The 15,169-nt window shown below is 36.2% G+C and overlaps 1 protein-coding gene across 1 annotated transcript in view; it reads left to right on the plus strand.

The window, feature by feature from the left end:
* TRHDE (thyrotropin releasing hormone degrading enzyme) overlaps positions 1-15,169 on the plus strand; it is a 384,591-nt gene that overhangs the window by 337,261 nt on the left and 32,161 nt on the right. Inside the window, exons 13-15 of the mRNA XM_078449668.2 lie at positions 9,620-9,767; positions 11,922-12,019; positions 12,490-12,597. Of these exons, the coding sequence (XP_078305794.1) occupies positions 9,620-9,767; positions 11,922-12,019; positions 12,490-12,597 (354 nt within the window). The remainder of the gene's footprint in view (positions 1-9,619; positions 9,768-11,921; positions 12,020-12,489; positions 12,598-15,169) is intronic.

The raw sequence follows: 15,169 nt of genomic DNA on the forward strand, positions 1-15,169 counted from the left end.
TTTCCAGAGTGGCTGCGTTAGTTTGCATTCCCACCAACATTGCAAGAGGGTTCCCCTTTCTCTGCATCTTCACCAATATCTGTTGTTTCCTGAGTTGTTAATTTTAGCCATTCTGACAGGTGTGAGGTGGTATCTTGATGTGGTTTTGATTTGCATTTCCCTGATGATGAATCATGTTGAACATCTATCTATTCATGTGTCTGTTACCCGTTTGGATGTCTTCTTTGGAAAAGTATCTATTTCTGTCTTCTGCCCATTTCTTCACTGGGTTACTTGTTTTTGGGGTGATGAGTTTGATAAGTTCTTTTTAGATTTTAGATACTAATCCATTATCTGATATGTCTTTTGCAAATATCTTCTCCCATTCCATCAACTGGTTTTAGTTTTTTTTTTTTTAAGTTTATTTCTTTTTGAGAGACAGAGAGAGACAGAGCATGAGCAGGGGACAGGCAGAGAGAGAGGGAGACACAGAATCTGAAGCAGGATCCAGGCTCTGAGCTGTAAGCACAGTGTCCGACGTGGGGCTTGAACTCAGAGCTGTGAGATCATGACCTGAGCCAAAGTCAGACACTCAACCAACTGAGCCATGAGGTGCCCCAGTTGCTTTTAGTTTTATTAATTTTTTTACTTCACTGTGCAGAAGCTTTTTATTGTGATGAGGTCTCAATAGTTCATTTTTGCTTTTGTTTCCCTTGACTCCAGAGACAGGTCTAGTGAGAAGTTGCTGTGGCTGAGGTCAAAGAGGTTGATGCCTGTTTTCTCCTGTAGGATTTTGAATCCTGTAGGATTCTCTTGTTTTCTCACATTTAGGTCTTTCAACCATTTTGAATTTATTTTTGTGTGTGGTGTAATAAAGTGGTCCAGTTTCATTCTTTTGCACATCACTGTCCAGTTTTACCAGCACCATTTGGTGAAGAGACTGTCTTTTTTCCATTGGATTCTCTTTCCTGCTTTGCCGAAATTTAGTTGGCCATATGTTTGTGGGTCCATTTCTGAGTTCTCTATTCTGTTCCATTGATCTATGTGTCTGTTTTCTGCCAGTACCATACTGGTTTGACGATTGCAGCTTTGTAATATAGCTTGAAGACTGAAACTGTGATGCCTCCAGCTTTGGTTTTCTTTATCAACATTACTTTGGCTATTCAGGGTCTTTTCTGGTTCCATGCAAATTTTAGGATTGTTTGTTCTATCTCTGTGAAGAATGCTGGTGTTGTTTTGGAAGGGATTGAATTGAATGTGTAGATTGCATTGGGTAGTATTGACATTTTAACAATATTGTTCTTCCATTCCATGAGCATGGAATGATTTCCCACTTCTTTGTGTCTTTTCCAGTTTCTTTCATAAGGTTTCTATACTTTTCAGGTAACAGATCTTTTACCTCTTTGGTTAGGCTTATTTATCTTATGGTTTTTGGTGTAATTGTAAGTGGGATTGATTCCTTTATTTCTCTTTCTGCTGCTTCATTATTGGTGTATAGAAATGTAACTGATTTCTGTACATTGATTTTATATCCTGTGACTTTGCTGAATTCCTGTATCAGCTCTAGCAATTTTTGGTGGTGTCTGTCAGGTTTTCCATGTAGAGTATCATGTCATTGGTGAAGAGTGAGAGTTTGACTTCTTTGCCAATTTTCATGCCTTTTATTTCTTTGTGTTGTCTGATTGCTGAGACTAGGACTTCCAACACTATGTTGAATAACAGTGGTGAAAGTGGACATCCCTGTCATGTTCCTGTTCTCAGGGGTAAAGCTCTCAATTTTTCCCCATTGAGCATGATATTAGGTGTAGGCATTTCATATATGGCTTTTATGATGTGAAAGTATGTTCCTTCTATCCCAACTTTCTTGAGGGTTGTTATTAAGAAAGGATGCTGTATTTTGTCATATGCTTTTTCTCCATCTATTGACAGGTTCTTATCCTTTCTTCTATTAATGTGATGTATCACGTTGATTGACTTGCAAATTTTGAGCCAGCCCTGAAGCCCAGGAATGAATCCTACTTGATCACGGTGAATAATTCTTTTAATGTACTGTTGAATTTGATTTGCTAGTATCTTGTTGAGAATTTTTGCATCCAAGTTCATCAGGAATATTGGCCTATAATTCTCCTTGTTAGTGGGGTCTTTGTCTGGTTTTTGGAATCAAGGTGATCCTGGCTTTATAAAATGAGTCTGGAAGTTTTCCTTCCATTTCCATTTTTTGGAGCAGTTTGAGAAGAATAGACACTAACTCTTCTTTAAACATCTGTTAGAATTCCCTTGGGAAACATCTGTTAGAATGGGATAAGGGACTGTTCAAATTTTCTATTTCTTCCTGTTTCAGTTTGGGTAGTTTGTGAGTTTCTAGGAATTTGGCTTTGAATGACACAGTGGACCAAATGGACTTAACAGATATATTCAGAACATTTCATCTTAAAGCAGCAGAATATATGTTCTTTTCACATGAACATGGAACATTTTTCAGAATAGCTCACATACTGGGTCACAAATCAGCTCTCAAAAGGTACAAAAAGATTGAGATCATACCATGCATATTTTCAGATCACAACTCTATGAAACTTGAAATCAACCACAAGAAAAAATTTGGAAAGCCCTCAAACACAAGGAGGTTAAGGAACATCTTACTGAAGACTAAATGGGTTAACCAGGAAATTAAAGAAGAAATAAAAAAATACATGGAAGCAAATGAAAGTGAAAACATGACAGTTCAAACCCTTTGGAATGCAGCAACGGCAGACATAAGAGTAGAGTACATTGCGATTCAGGCCTATCTCAGGAAACAAAGGTCCCAAAATATACTACCTAACCTTACACATAAAGGGGCTAGAAAATAAGCAGCATATAAAGCCTACAGCCAGCAGAAAAAGGCAAATAATAAAGATTAGACCAGAAACAAATGACATAGAAACAAACAAAAACAGTAGAACAAATCAATGAAACTAAATGCTGTTTCTTTGAAAGAATAAACAAAATTGGTAAACCCCTAGCCAGACTTACCAAAAGGAAAGAGAAAGGATCCAAAGAGATACAATCATGAATGAAAGAGGAGAGATCATAACCAACACCACAGAAATTCAAACAATTATAAGCAAATACTATGAAAAATTACATGCCAACAAACTGGGCAATCTGAAGAAATGAACATTCCTAGACCATCTTTCCATAATACCATCCCATAGAGTAAATCCTCAATATACAATGACTTAAAATAAGTTGATAGTTTTCTTTAAAAAAAAATAGTTAACTGTGGCCATAAACCTAGGGTTTTTTTTTCTTTTCAGGTGAATAGCTAACATCATTACCTTCCATTTAATAACTAAACATTGGCTCTGCTTTCTAACATTATTAAGTGTCCAGAGGATTCCTGTATTTAGATGATGGCTCGTTTCTTGAGAAATTATACTTGGAAATAAAGAAACAAGTGTGTGTAGATAGGAAAGCTTGGTTTGGTGGTGGTAGTGGGACTATGCAGGTGGCAAAAAATTATTTCTGGATTTAATCATTATATCTTTACTGAAGAAGGAACCCTAGAGATCACGTAGTTCATCCTTGTCAAATTACTACCTAGGAGAAAGAGATTTCCAAACCCACCAGCAATTTACTTTTATTTTAGTTCTTTTTAAAGCTTATTTATTTATTTTGAGAGAGAGTGAACGAGCATGAGTGGGGGAGGGGCAGAGAGAGAGGGAGAGAGAGAGTCCTAAGCAGACTCCATGCCATCAGTGCAGAACCCAATGCAGAGCTCGAACTCAGAAACCGTGAGATCATAACCTGAGCAAAAATTGAGCTGGATGCTTAACCGACTGAGTAACCCAAGCTCCCACCATCAATTTATTTGAAAACATAGTATAAAATAATACTGTTGCTTCTAGGAGAATAGGAAAGTAATTTGCTAATCAGAAAAAAAAAAAAAAAGGACAGAGATGTTTATATAATGCTTCCACTTTCTCTCTGGCTAAAAGCTATTTTACTTGGATATAGACTAGCTTATTCAAAGCTACTTAGCTAGATAGCATTGGCTTTCTTATCTTCTATCATATGTGCCATTAATAAACAAGATGACCAAAAAATACTATAAATTTCACTCCAATAGAATTTTCCCATGATGTTGGTATCTTTTAACTTTAGAAAATGCTTAATTTAATAAATATCTATGGTCATGTTTAAGTTTTAATATACTTGTAAAATAATCCTATTTTTAAGAATAATGACATTATTGCCATAACTTAATTTAGTATAAAAACATTTATTGAGTACTTATTTTGTACTAAATTCTGCATTAGGCTATCTTTGGTGATGCAAAGATAGGCAAAGCATGCTTCATTTCCTTAAAGAGCTAAGTCCAGTGAGTGAGAAAGATAGTATTATGATAAAATTATGATTAATATCATGATAATTATTATGAATAGAGGTGTTACTGAGATGTTATGTGAGTCCAGGAAATAAGTGCCTAAGTCAGTTGTGGAAGAAGGCTTCATGGAAGAGAAGAAACAGGGGGAGGGGCTAAGAGAACTCTATTGTGCAACTTTTTGAGGCTCTAATTTTATGGGGCTGCGTAAGGTAACTTCCTTTCCATCTCTGCATATAACATTTCACCAGTATCTGAATCATATCTTTATTTTCTCCGTGAACTGACCAAATAGACTGTTGGTTGACGGAGATACCTCCCCTGTGTATTTCTCTTTTCATTCTATGGTACTCTGAGAACTGCTGGAGCTTCCAGTCTCCATCATGGAATCTTCCCACAAAGAACACATTAAAGTCTTTAATAATGAATAATGAAAAATAATAGATACAATGGTAAATGTTTTAATTAAGCATTTTAGCAACTGCTTTAAAAATCTATGCCCTAGGGATGCATGGATGGCTCAGTCTGTTAGGCATCAGGCTCTTGATTTCAGCTTGGGTCATAATCCCAGGGTCCTGGGATCCCAGGGTCCCAAGATCCCATGGTCTCTATGCTGTCAGCATGGAGCCTGCTTGGGATTCTGTCTCTCCCTCTGCCCCTCCCTGCCCCCACCACCCCGTGTTCTCTCTCTCTCTCTTAAAAAAAAAATCTGTGCCCTAAAAGCGAGATAGAGTGTCTTCTGTACAAAATGTGAAATATAGGGGCGCCTGGGCGGCGCAGTCGGTTAAGCGTCCGACTTCAGCCAGGTCACGATCTCGCGGTCCGTGAGTTCGAGCCCCGCGTCAGGCTCTGGGCTGATGGCTCGGAGCCTGGAGCCTGTTTCCGATTCTGTGTCTCCCTCTCTCTCTGCCCCTCCCCCGTTCATGCTCTGTCTCTCTCTGTCCCAAAAATAAATAAAAAAAAAAAAAACGTTGAAAAAAAAAATGTGAAATATAGAGTAGGCAATTAATTGGTTTTAAAGGAGTATTCAATTAGTGAAATCTGGACTATGATGCTCTAGAGTCTGCTTGTGCTTTTAATTTTTTCCCAAGTTTCAAGCACCCAGAAGCCAAGTGCTTTTCAAGAAAACTCACAAAATAGGTTATTTGTGTACAGGCCACCCATCTCAGTAGGTTTAAGAGTTAGCATTCACAGAATTCAGAGCTGTTTTTAAAAAGTAGTTTTGGAGGGCGCCTGGGTGGCTCACTTGGTTGGACATCTGACTTTGCCTCAGGTCATGATCTCGTGGTTTGTGGGTTCAAGCCCTGAATTGGGCTCTGTGCTGACAGCCAGAGTGTGGAGCTTGCCTCAGATTCTGTGTCTCCCCCTCGCTTGCCCTCCCCTGCTTGTGCCCTGTCTTTCTCTCAAAAATAAATAAACATTAAAAAAAATATTAAAAAAAAAAAAGTAGCTTTGGATCTTAGGTGAAAACAAAGCCAGCTAAGATCAGTGCATTTCAACATCTAGTAATATAGTCTGGTTTTAATCTTCTTCTTATAAAAAGTATTCTATTATATGCCTGAAGATATATTTCATTACAAGCTCCAGTAAAGTGAAGAAGAGGGTATGTGTGGGTTTAGGGAGGGGGAATGGGTGGAGGAACTATATAGGTGCATATGGACAATTTTTATCTATTTCTCTAACTTTCCTCATTTGTTTCATTTCCCCATTATCTTTTCTTTGATTTCTAAATTATTTCTTATGCCAACCTTTACCCCACTAGTACAGAAGATAGATTTCATCTACAACCTCTTCCTGAAATATTAGTAAAACAAAATTAATTGTACATGAAATATTCTTTAGGTTTGCTATTTTCCCCTTATTTTGTTAACAGCCTTTCTCTGTGATGATGCAAATCTAGGGCAACTACATTTCAGCATGAGGACCCTAAATGTGCTCCCTACTAGGCTGATTACTTGGAGCTAATGTAGTGTTCCATTCATTGGATTCCACACACTTCCCCCATATTGATTGCATTATCAGTAGTAGTAATCACAGATATCATTACCAGCCAATTACACAAACACGTATCTAAACTAGGTAACTTATTCACCAACATTATCTCTTACAAGTCTTAATTTTGTAATGAAGCTGATCATCTTATCCAATTGAGTGTAGCTACATATTTTGATCTAGTAGGCTAAATGTAAGTGTATTGAATTATGTAGCAGGTAATTACTTACATATGTTTGTAACAACACAAATGAGAGCAATTTGAATGTAATCTGTTTCTTATTCTATTTGAGGGCTGCATTAGAGAAGGTTAACTGCTTTAAAAAATAGACCCAAGCATGTATTTGGATCAAACACAATAGAAGTGTTTTTCCTGCTTACATAGCAGAACTGGTGTGAAAACTGGTAGCGGGGCAGGCAATCATCCAGAGACCCAGGTGGGTTTCTGACGCATTCAATCAAAGAGTTCCAAGGTCACCCTGAAAGATTTAGTTTAGGGGAAAAGAGTATTGAGGAGCTAATGGGAGATGTCTATGGGCTAACCCTGGCAGTGATGAATAGTCATATTCTATTGGCTAGTTACCATATGACCATACCTAACTATCAAGAAAGTGGGATTATAATCTACCCTAGGAAGTAAAGGAAAGCATGGTGAGAAGTTGGCAATTTTTGCCATAAGGACTCAAATCAGAATTTGCTCTATTTCTCTATATAATGAATACTTTATTTGGCTTGTCATTATTCGGAACTTCTATCAGGCTTTCTTTGCTTTAATTTCCTTTATACTATGTCAGATATATTCTAAAACTTAGATCCAAGTCCTGTCTCTTAGACTTATACATATTAGACAAGTGAAGAAGGGGGGATATAAAATCACAAAATTTTTTTTCAAAATTTTAAACAAATAAAGTATGACCATATTATTATAATGTTTTTTTGGCAGTTTAAATTGCAGACAAGTAGGTTAGGATAAAAGGCTTTGGGTGATAAAAAAAGATGTCTTAGTTCAACCCTTATTGCACAGGTAAGGAACATGAGACTTGGCAAGATGAATTTGTTTGTCTAATTCTACAGGAAGCATTTGCAGTTCCTGGCTCTTTCTCAAACCCATCTCTTCCATAACATTATTTGTCATCTTTTTACTTTGTAGTCATATTTTCTACAAAGCATAAGTCATTGAATAATGTCCATCCATTTACAGGGATGAAGTAAAACACAATAAATTATAACTGACATAAGGCTAATATGTTTAAATCAGCAATAAAATAAATCCAACACCTTTCCAGATTTTCCAAATTCACTTGAAGATCCATAATAAGTTCACTGCTTAGTAAAGGGTGTTTTTTATTACTACATTATTTTTCTTATTTCTTCAACAAAAAATAATGGCTTCTAGATAAATCTGCTGCAAATCTAAAATTATATAATTCGTGACATTTGGATTATAAATTTATTATCCCCATGCCAATAAATATTTAAATTAAAAGTTCAGGGGAAATGAATGACAAAATCTGAAATATTGGAAGGTATGTTTCCTTTAAGGAGGAAAGCCAAATCATTATTTTTTAAAAAATATATTGCCTTTTTGGTGGGTAACAAACTCTTAAAAGCAAAATTTAATGGTGTTATTGAGACGCCACCCTAGCAAAAAAGATAGTTCCTTATTTAATTGTCATTGCCAGAGCCTAATCTCATGCTCTTTCTTCAAGGATGTATAAAATGGAAACTGTAAAAGAAAGTGGCACAAGTCTAGCTGTGCTCTAAATCATGCAAACATCAGGAAATGTTGAAATTATGTGGAAATTTGAGGTTATTGTTGCATTTGTTATTATTGCCATTCATGTTTATATCAGACATTAACTGTGGTTGATGATCTTATACCATGAGTGAACCCAAATCATTAGAGTGACACACATCCTTTTTTTTTTTTTTTAAATTCAAAGAAAACTGAAGCACGGTCTTCAGAATTAGTTTTTCTTTTTTACCTTTTTTTTTTTAATGTTTGTTTATTTTTGAGAGGTCCATCTAATTTTGTGATTCTACAAAAGAACAATGGTGTGAAATGTAGATAAAGGAGATAACCAGGCTTTGGTTGCTTTCATATTTACCTGGTCCATGTGGTAAAAGTCTGCATTCAGTTGATTATTTTTTTTAAGTTTATTTATTATTTTGAGAGAAACAGAGATGGCGCAAGTGGGGGAGGGACAGAGAGAGGGCGAGAGAGAGAATCCCAAGCAGGCTCTGCATTGTCAGCACAGAGCCTGATGTGGGGCTCAAACTCAGGAAACCGTGAGATCATGACCTGAGGCAACATCAAAAGTCAGAGGCTTAACTGACTGAGCTACCCAGGCACCCTTGCATTCAATTGATTATTAATGTAAAAAAAATATCCAGCAACTATGTGTATGCATCAGGGACATCAAGGGTAAGAGAGCCCATCTTTTAATGTACTGTGGATTGTCATTTATATTGCTTTGATTTGCAAGGATTTTATATGCAACCTCCTGGAGAGTAGAGATATACACTTCTTTTGGGATCCTTTTTTTGGATATACCCTCTTTAAATATAGGCAACATGTGTTCAGACCATCTTAAAAAGCTACAGTTTCATATTCTCCGAAGAATCTGACATTGGTCCCCAAGGTGACAAAGAATATATTTTGAAGGAAAAATAATAAATGGGAGAGTTGAGTCTTTTAACTTTTTTGGAATTTGGACTCTATTAAAATCTAACTGAAGTTTTCATAGGTGTTATGGAAACCATTTCTTTTGAAAAATGCTCATATCATAATATGACAGAGATAGTCAAGACTGTAAGTTGCCACTTTAGTTTGATTATTCTTTTGAAAACAATCTGTGTTAAATATCATTACACAGAACTACATGAAGAGCAAAGAGAATGCATTGAGAAACTGAAATTGCATTTCAGTAATCAATTATTTTCAATTACATATGGCCTCTGAAGAGTTTCTGTGAAGGAAAGTACCTAGAGTTGATTTTATTTAAATTCCGGAATTCTTTCCTTTTAAAAAATATGCATTCTGATATTTTGGTGTATGTAAATTTTTAACTCTCTAACTCTGTATATATTAAGGTACATGGCATCCTAAGTAGGACTATATTTAAAAAGTGAGTAATTTTATTTTTATGGCCCTGGGTATGGCTTCTTTATACTGTGATGAATCTTGCTTTCTGCCTTTTATTTGCATAAGTGAAATCTTCAGTTTTGCATCATCATGTATATTTCCTGCAAATAATTAACTTTAACTTTTTCACTGTACAGAGCTGGCTCTTTGCCTCAGCATATCCCCCTGGAGATTATCAGATACCTGTCTGAGGAGAAGGATTTTCTTCCTTGGCATGCTGCCAGCCGAGCTCTCTATCCTCTAGATAAATTACTGGACCGCATGGAGAAATACAATGTCTTCAATGTAAAAAGACATATTTTCTTCTTTCTTATTTTCAGATGATGAACTGTTGTCTCATTATCTACTTTATGTAACTGATCCTGAGTCATTTGCGTTCCTTCTTCGAATTTGTGTTACCATTTTTGTCCTGATTTTCCGTGCAACACTGATGATAATTACTTGAAGAAAAAATTTAATACAAGCTACTTTTTATTCTGGCCTAAAAGTGTCAATTAAGCTTACATGACTCAGAATTTAAGAACAAATATTAAAAAAAAAAAAAAAAAAGAACAAATATACATGGCAAATCCTTAAAGTTCTAACTTACTTTCCAAGAGTTAAAGGGCTCTGTGTTCACAAAGGACTTACCCTGGGTAGAGGGATCCCAAAGATCTTAACAGAATATAGACAGTTTCAGTAAAGATTCTTAGTCATTATTTTTATCCAAAAGGGCATAGTGAATTCAATTCACTTCCTTAATTAACAAGGATAAGATCAACATTGAGGCGAAAGCCCATTCATAATTGGGTCCAAGGGGATACAGGAGAGCAAACAATAGATAATCCAAATAGACATGAAGACATGACAAACATTCCAAAATGTTACCTGACCAGATTTCCTAAACTGCAGCCTGATAAACGCAAACTGCACTGTAGACACCGCCTAATCTGATTTAATAACCATTTTGAATAAGATTAGGATTAACTATGGCTAATGAGTTTTTGGTTCCTAAATTTCTTATCACAGCGAGGCTTTGCATATGAGACTGTGTCTCTGTGCCTCCTATCATCTTTGAGCACCCTTTGGTTCCCTTCCGTTATTTTAGCAGCCTGCCCTGTGTTTTGTAAAATCATCCCATTTTTTTTTTTTTTAATTTTTTTTTTCAACGTTTTTTATTTATTTTTGGGACAGAGAGAGACAGAGCATGAACGGGGGAGGGGCAGAGAGAGAGGGAGACACAGAATCGGAAACAGGCTCCAGGCTCCGAGCCATCAGCCCAGAGCCTGACGCGGGGCTCGAACTCACGGACCGCGAGATCGTGACCTGGCTGAAGTCGGACGCTTAACCGACTGCGCCACCCAGGCGCCCCCAAATCATCCCATTTTTTATGACACACTGGCTCTGCTGATTAGCCTACACGTTTGGAATGACTCGAGACTAGATTGCCATGGCATGAAATCTATTTATTAGCACTCTGTAAATTGTCTGATGGCTATCAGAGTTGCTTCTTGTTTTCTTCTTCTAAGTCTGCATGAAAATGCCTCTGTTTTAATATTTTTTTTAATTGAAATAATCCTGGCTTGCCTGTTCATTGTCATTAGTTTTGTCTAATCCCTTACAACACACATGCAAAACAAAATGTGTCTTTACAGCTATGGTATAACTTTTATCTGCTAGAGAAAGACTTATTACACCTCTCTTTGCTCTCAACACAGAGACACTGCAATGTTAAACTTCTATAAAAGTAAAATACATTTTTGTGTATATTTGTACTTTGGAATAATATTTCATGTCAGACACCTCAATTTCAGTAAAAGTTGAGAATTGCTTTTACTGTAATTTCAGTGCTTTCATTCCTTTGACAAAATTCAAGGACCACATTAAAGTGAGGAGAGCATATTTTACATTGCTCTCTAATATTTAAATATATCATTAGCTCAATGGATTGTTGACTTTGAAATGCCATATTTTTTACTGCAGAGCGTTCTGAGTATGTCAGGTTCAACAATGCCAGGCTATTGGCTGTGCTTACCTAACTGTTTTGCATTCGATGTGCTCTGTTGACATGAAATGCATAAAAGTTTGGTGCTTATTTTCATAAGCTGTATCTACCCACATTTGTGCATGTGCGTGCATGGATGACATTATCAATATTCCTCAGTTTCCTTGTTGTGCTATAAAAATTGTCATCTAAAATATTTAATAGTGCAAATTACTTAATCATTCAATAGGAAATAAGAAGTAGTCTTCCACCATTGCGATTGTATTTTATCCTTATTTTCTATATTTGAAATACTAAGCTAAATAAAAGTAGAGCATTTATCATGCCCATTATTTTACTGATATTTTAAAGAAGGCTTCTTTAGAAAATATTTTAATCTTATTATATAATTTTAATTATCAGCATGGAGACGTTTGAGACTGACATTATCTTTATGTCCTCTAACCCCCATTTAGGAATATATTTTAAAGCAAGTTGCAGCAACATACATCAAGCTTGGATGGCCAAAAAACAATTTTAATGGATCTCTTGTTCAAGCATCCTACCAACATGAGTACTGTTTTATTTTCTTATTCGCTTCTTTTCCCCCAGAGCTGTACAATAGCATACTTGTAGTACCATGGTGACTTCAGCAGCATGAGATGATCTGTCTCTCATTCTGCATCTTTCATTTCCCTTTACTGGGAGGCCTGCTGATGTACTCATCAGTGCACAGTTTCCACTACCTGGCACTGAGAACAAAAGCATGTCTTTGTCGTGTTTTAATATAAGATCATCCTTTATTAGTAAAGGGGAGATTCGAACCCGTGCCCCTCACTGTATTATTGTTTCCAGAGAAGACTTTTTAGTACGCATAACTTCTACTCTGCCTAACCATCTCTTCCTTAGCAAAATGGGATTTCTGTATCTGAAAATTATTTTTGTGCTGATTATTTACTTCTCTATGGTTTATGTAATAAGTTATCCTTTCTCTCCGGATAATAACACTGCATTTTAATTGTTTTTCCTTTTGATGGTACCTAGAGAGCTACGTCGAGAAGTTATAATGCTGGCGTGCAGTTTTGGCAACAAGCACTGTCATCAGCAGGCATCAACACTTATTTCAGATTGGATTTCCAGCAACAGGAACAGGTAAATTGAACCAAATCCTATATTTCTGATATGATTTAATACTGCTCTCAGATTCTCGGTTGATACATTGCTTTTATCAACTGGAGAAAAACAAGACAAGGAAAAACCCTGCAAAGCCGTGTTTCAGGTTCACAGCTTACAAGGTAACAGCACAAAAGCCACAATACACTTATTTTTGGAACATTTTGTAGAGTTTTAAACTAACTTTCTTAATGTAGGCCCTTATTCTCATAGATAAGGTGTCAGCTTATTTTGAATTTGGATAGCTTTGCTATTCCGTGAGAACAAAATCATTTTATTTAGGCCAAATTCTAAGGTTCTTTACAAAGGTTGTGGTATTTATTCATAAAACACTGTGAGCATATGATGTAAGTGAAGTAGCATAACAAACGTTAATATTAAAAACTAAAACCAAAAAGGTTATAAAAAAGATCTTTACTCTTTTGGTGACCCTTGACAGAGACCTCAAACCTGTATCTTATCTTGGAATTTCACAATATAGGATTTTAGTACATAATGCGATGTTAAAATTGTTTGATAGAACTGCCTTTGATACAAAAAAATATTATTCTAAATGTCACTTGTTAATGTTAATGAAAAGAATATTAAGCATAAAAAAATTGAGGATCATGATCTTTTCACTACAGTTTTTAACCCTTCTTATGTGTCTTTATATTTCCAAGGACGTTGATGTTCCATTTCTTATTACACTTTGGGCAATTTATAATCGCTCTTTCCCAGTCTTTGGCCCCTGTGTTAAGGAGAGTGAGCTCAGAGGGGTGGAAGCTAGGGGAGAGTTTTATTCAGGTGGTTCTATTTTGCAAGCCACGATGGGCTTGTCCCTGATCTGAGTGTCTGGGATGACTCCATGGGAACAGAGAAAGGGACTTGGTCTAGGTGAGCATAGAGAACCACAGAGAGTATAACCTGCTTAGGAAACAAATTGGTTTTTGTCTTGTCGAAAGTGACCTAGGTTTAAATGTAGTATCTACCTGACTCCAGATCAGAGCATAGCAATCCTACTTTAAAAATCTGTGCAAGAAATCTTTCACTGCATACTGAATAATTTGTCCTACTATCTCACCTTCTTTATCATGGTCCTTTTTGCTCTTTAAGTGAACTGTTTCTGGTCTTACCCTGAGCCAAGAAGGAAAATATTTTATCACTATCATCTTTCAATTGATCTATCATGTACTTGACAGTGATTAAATCTGTCACCAGTCTTCTCTAGAACAAAAACATTTTCATGTATTAACTTTTACTAATGATTATCCTTTTTGTGAAGTCTTCTGAAAACTATTAAACTTGAAAATAGTAAAGTGGAAACTTTTTTTCCTTTTTTTCTACTACCTTCTTTAATTCTACCGCATATAGTTGAATGATAAACACAAAAATTTATCCAAAATCAATACATCCATAATAAGATACATAATCATAAATACATATGAGAAGAAAAGTTGAAAGATATTGTTTAAATATTGTGGTCTCTATTTTCTTCCATTTTTTGATTATTCATTTGTTTATTTGTTTCATTTTGCTACACATGCCTTTTCTCAGACCCAATATTTGTTTGTTAACCCTTTAATGAATTTACCCAAGTTAAAATGTATTCTTAACATTTTATTAAAATGACACATTCACCATTGCATTAATGTCATTTCTATAGAGAGTATTTAAGCCTACTATAACTTAGTACCTTTCAATTTTTTTAACATTTATTCATTTCTGAGAGACAGAGAGCAAGCATAAGTTGGGGGGCACAGAGAGAGAGGGAGACACAGAATCCAAAGTGAGTTCCAGGCTCCAGGCTGACAGCACAGAGCCCAATGCGGGGCTCAAACTCACGGACCATGAGATCATGACCTGAGCTGAAGTTGGATGTCCAACTAACTGAGCCACCCAGGCACCCCACTTAGTACATTTAAAACTACAGCTATTGAGAAAATGCTATTTTTTTTAATAGTTCATGTATTTAGCAAAATTTTACTGAGCAACTCTCAATACCAGCTTGTGGCAGAAAGCAAAGAGAAGAGGGAGAGCTTAAAATGAGGAGAAAGTACAGCTCTATAAACAGATAATTGTTCTTTGAAGCAAGAGCTAGGACAGGGTGTGAACACCAAGAAAGGAGGATTGCTGCCTTGGAAGAATCACATTCACCCTCCTGAGGAGCGCGCAGGATCCTGATAGATGGACAAGGGCAGGCTGGAGGCAGGGGCAAGTGCCCGAGTCCCTATGGTGGGTAGACGGGGATCCCAAGCGGAAGGAAGGCACATGGACTGATGCCTAGTTTAATGAGTGCAGCACGTTTTGACTTGTGAATTTGAACAATCCATCACTCCCAAAATTCCCTTATAAATGAAAGTTTACATGGAAGTTGTCAGCTCATTTCAGTTTTGATAACTATGCCATTTATTTATGGTAAAATAATTAAATTGGGGTCTAATACTTTATGGTTCTTTTGTTATTTCCTTCATCATTTTTATATTCTCTGCTTTGCTTTCTTCTACAGCTGGGTAAGTAAACATACTAAGTGGAACTAACTCTGCGTTTACTAAGATTTGCTCAGCCAACC

The sequence above is a fragment of the Panthera onca genome, chromosome B4 (assembly GCF_046562875.1).
Source record: "Panthera onca isolate mPanOnc1 chromosome B4, mPanOnc1 haplotype 2, whole genome shotgun sequence".
Taxonomy (NCBI): Eukaryota; Metazoa; Chordata; class Mammalia; order Carnivora; family Felidae; genus Panthera; species Panthera onca.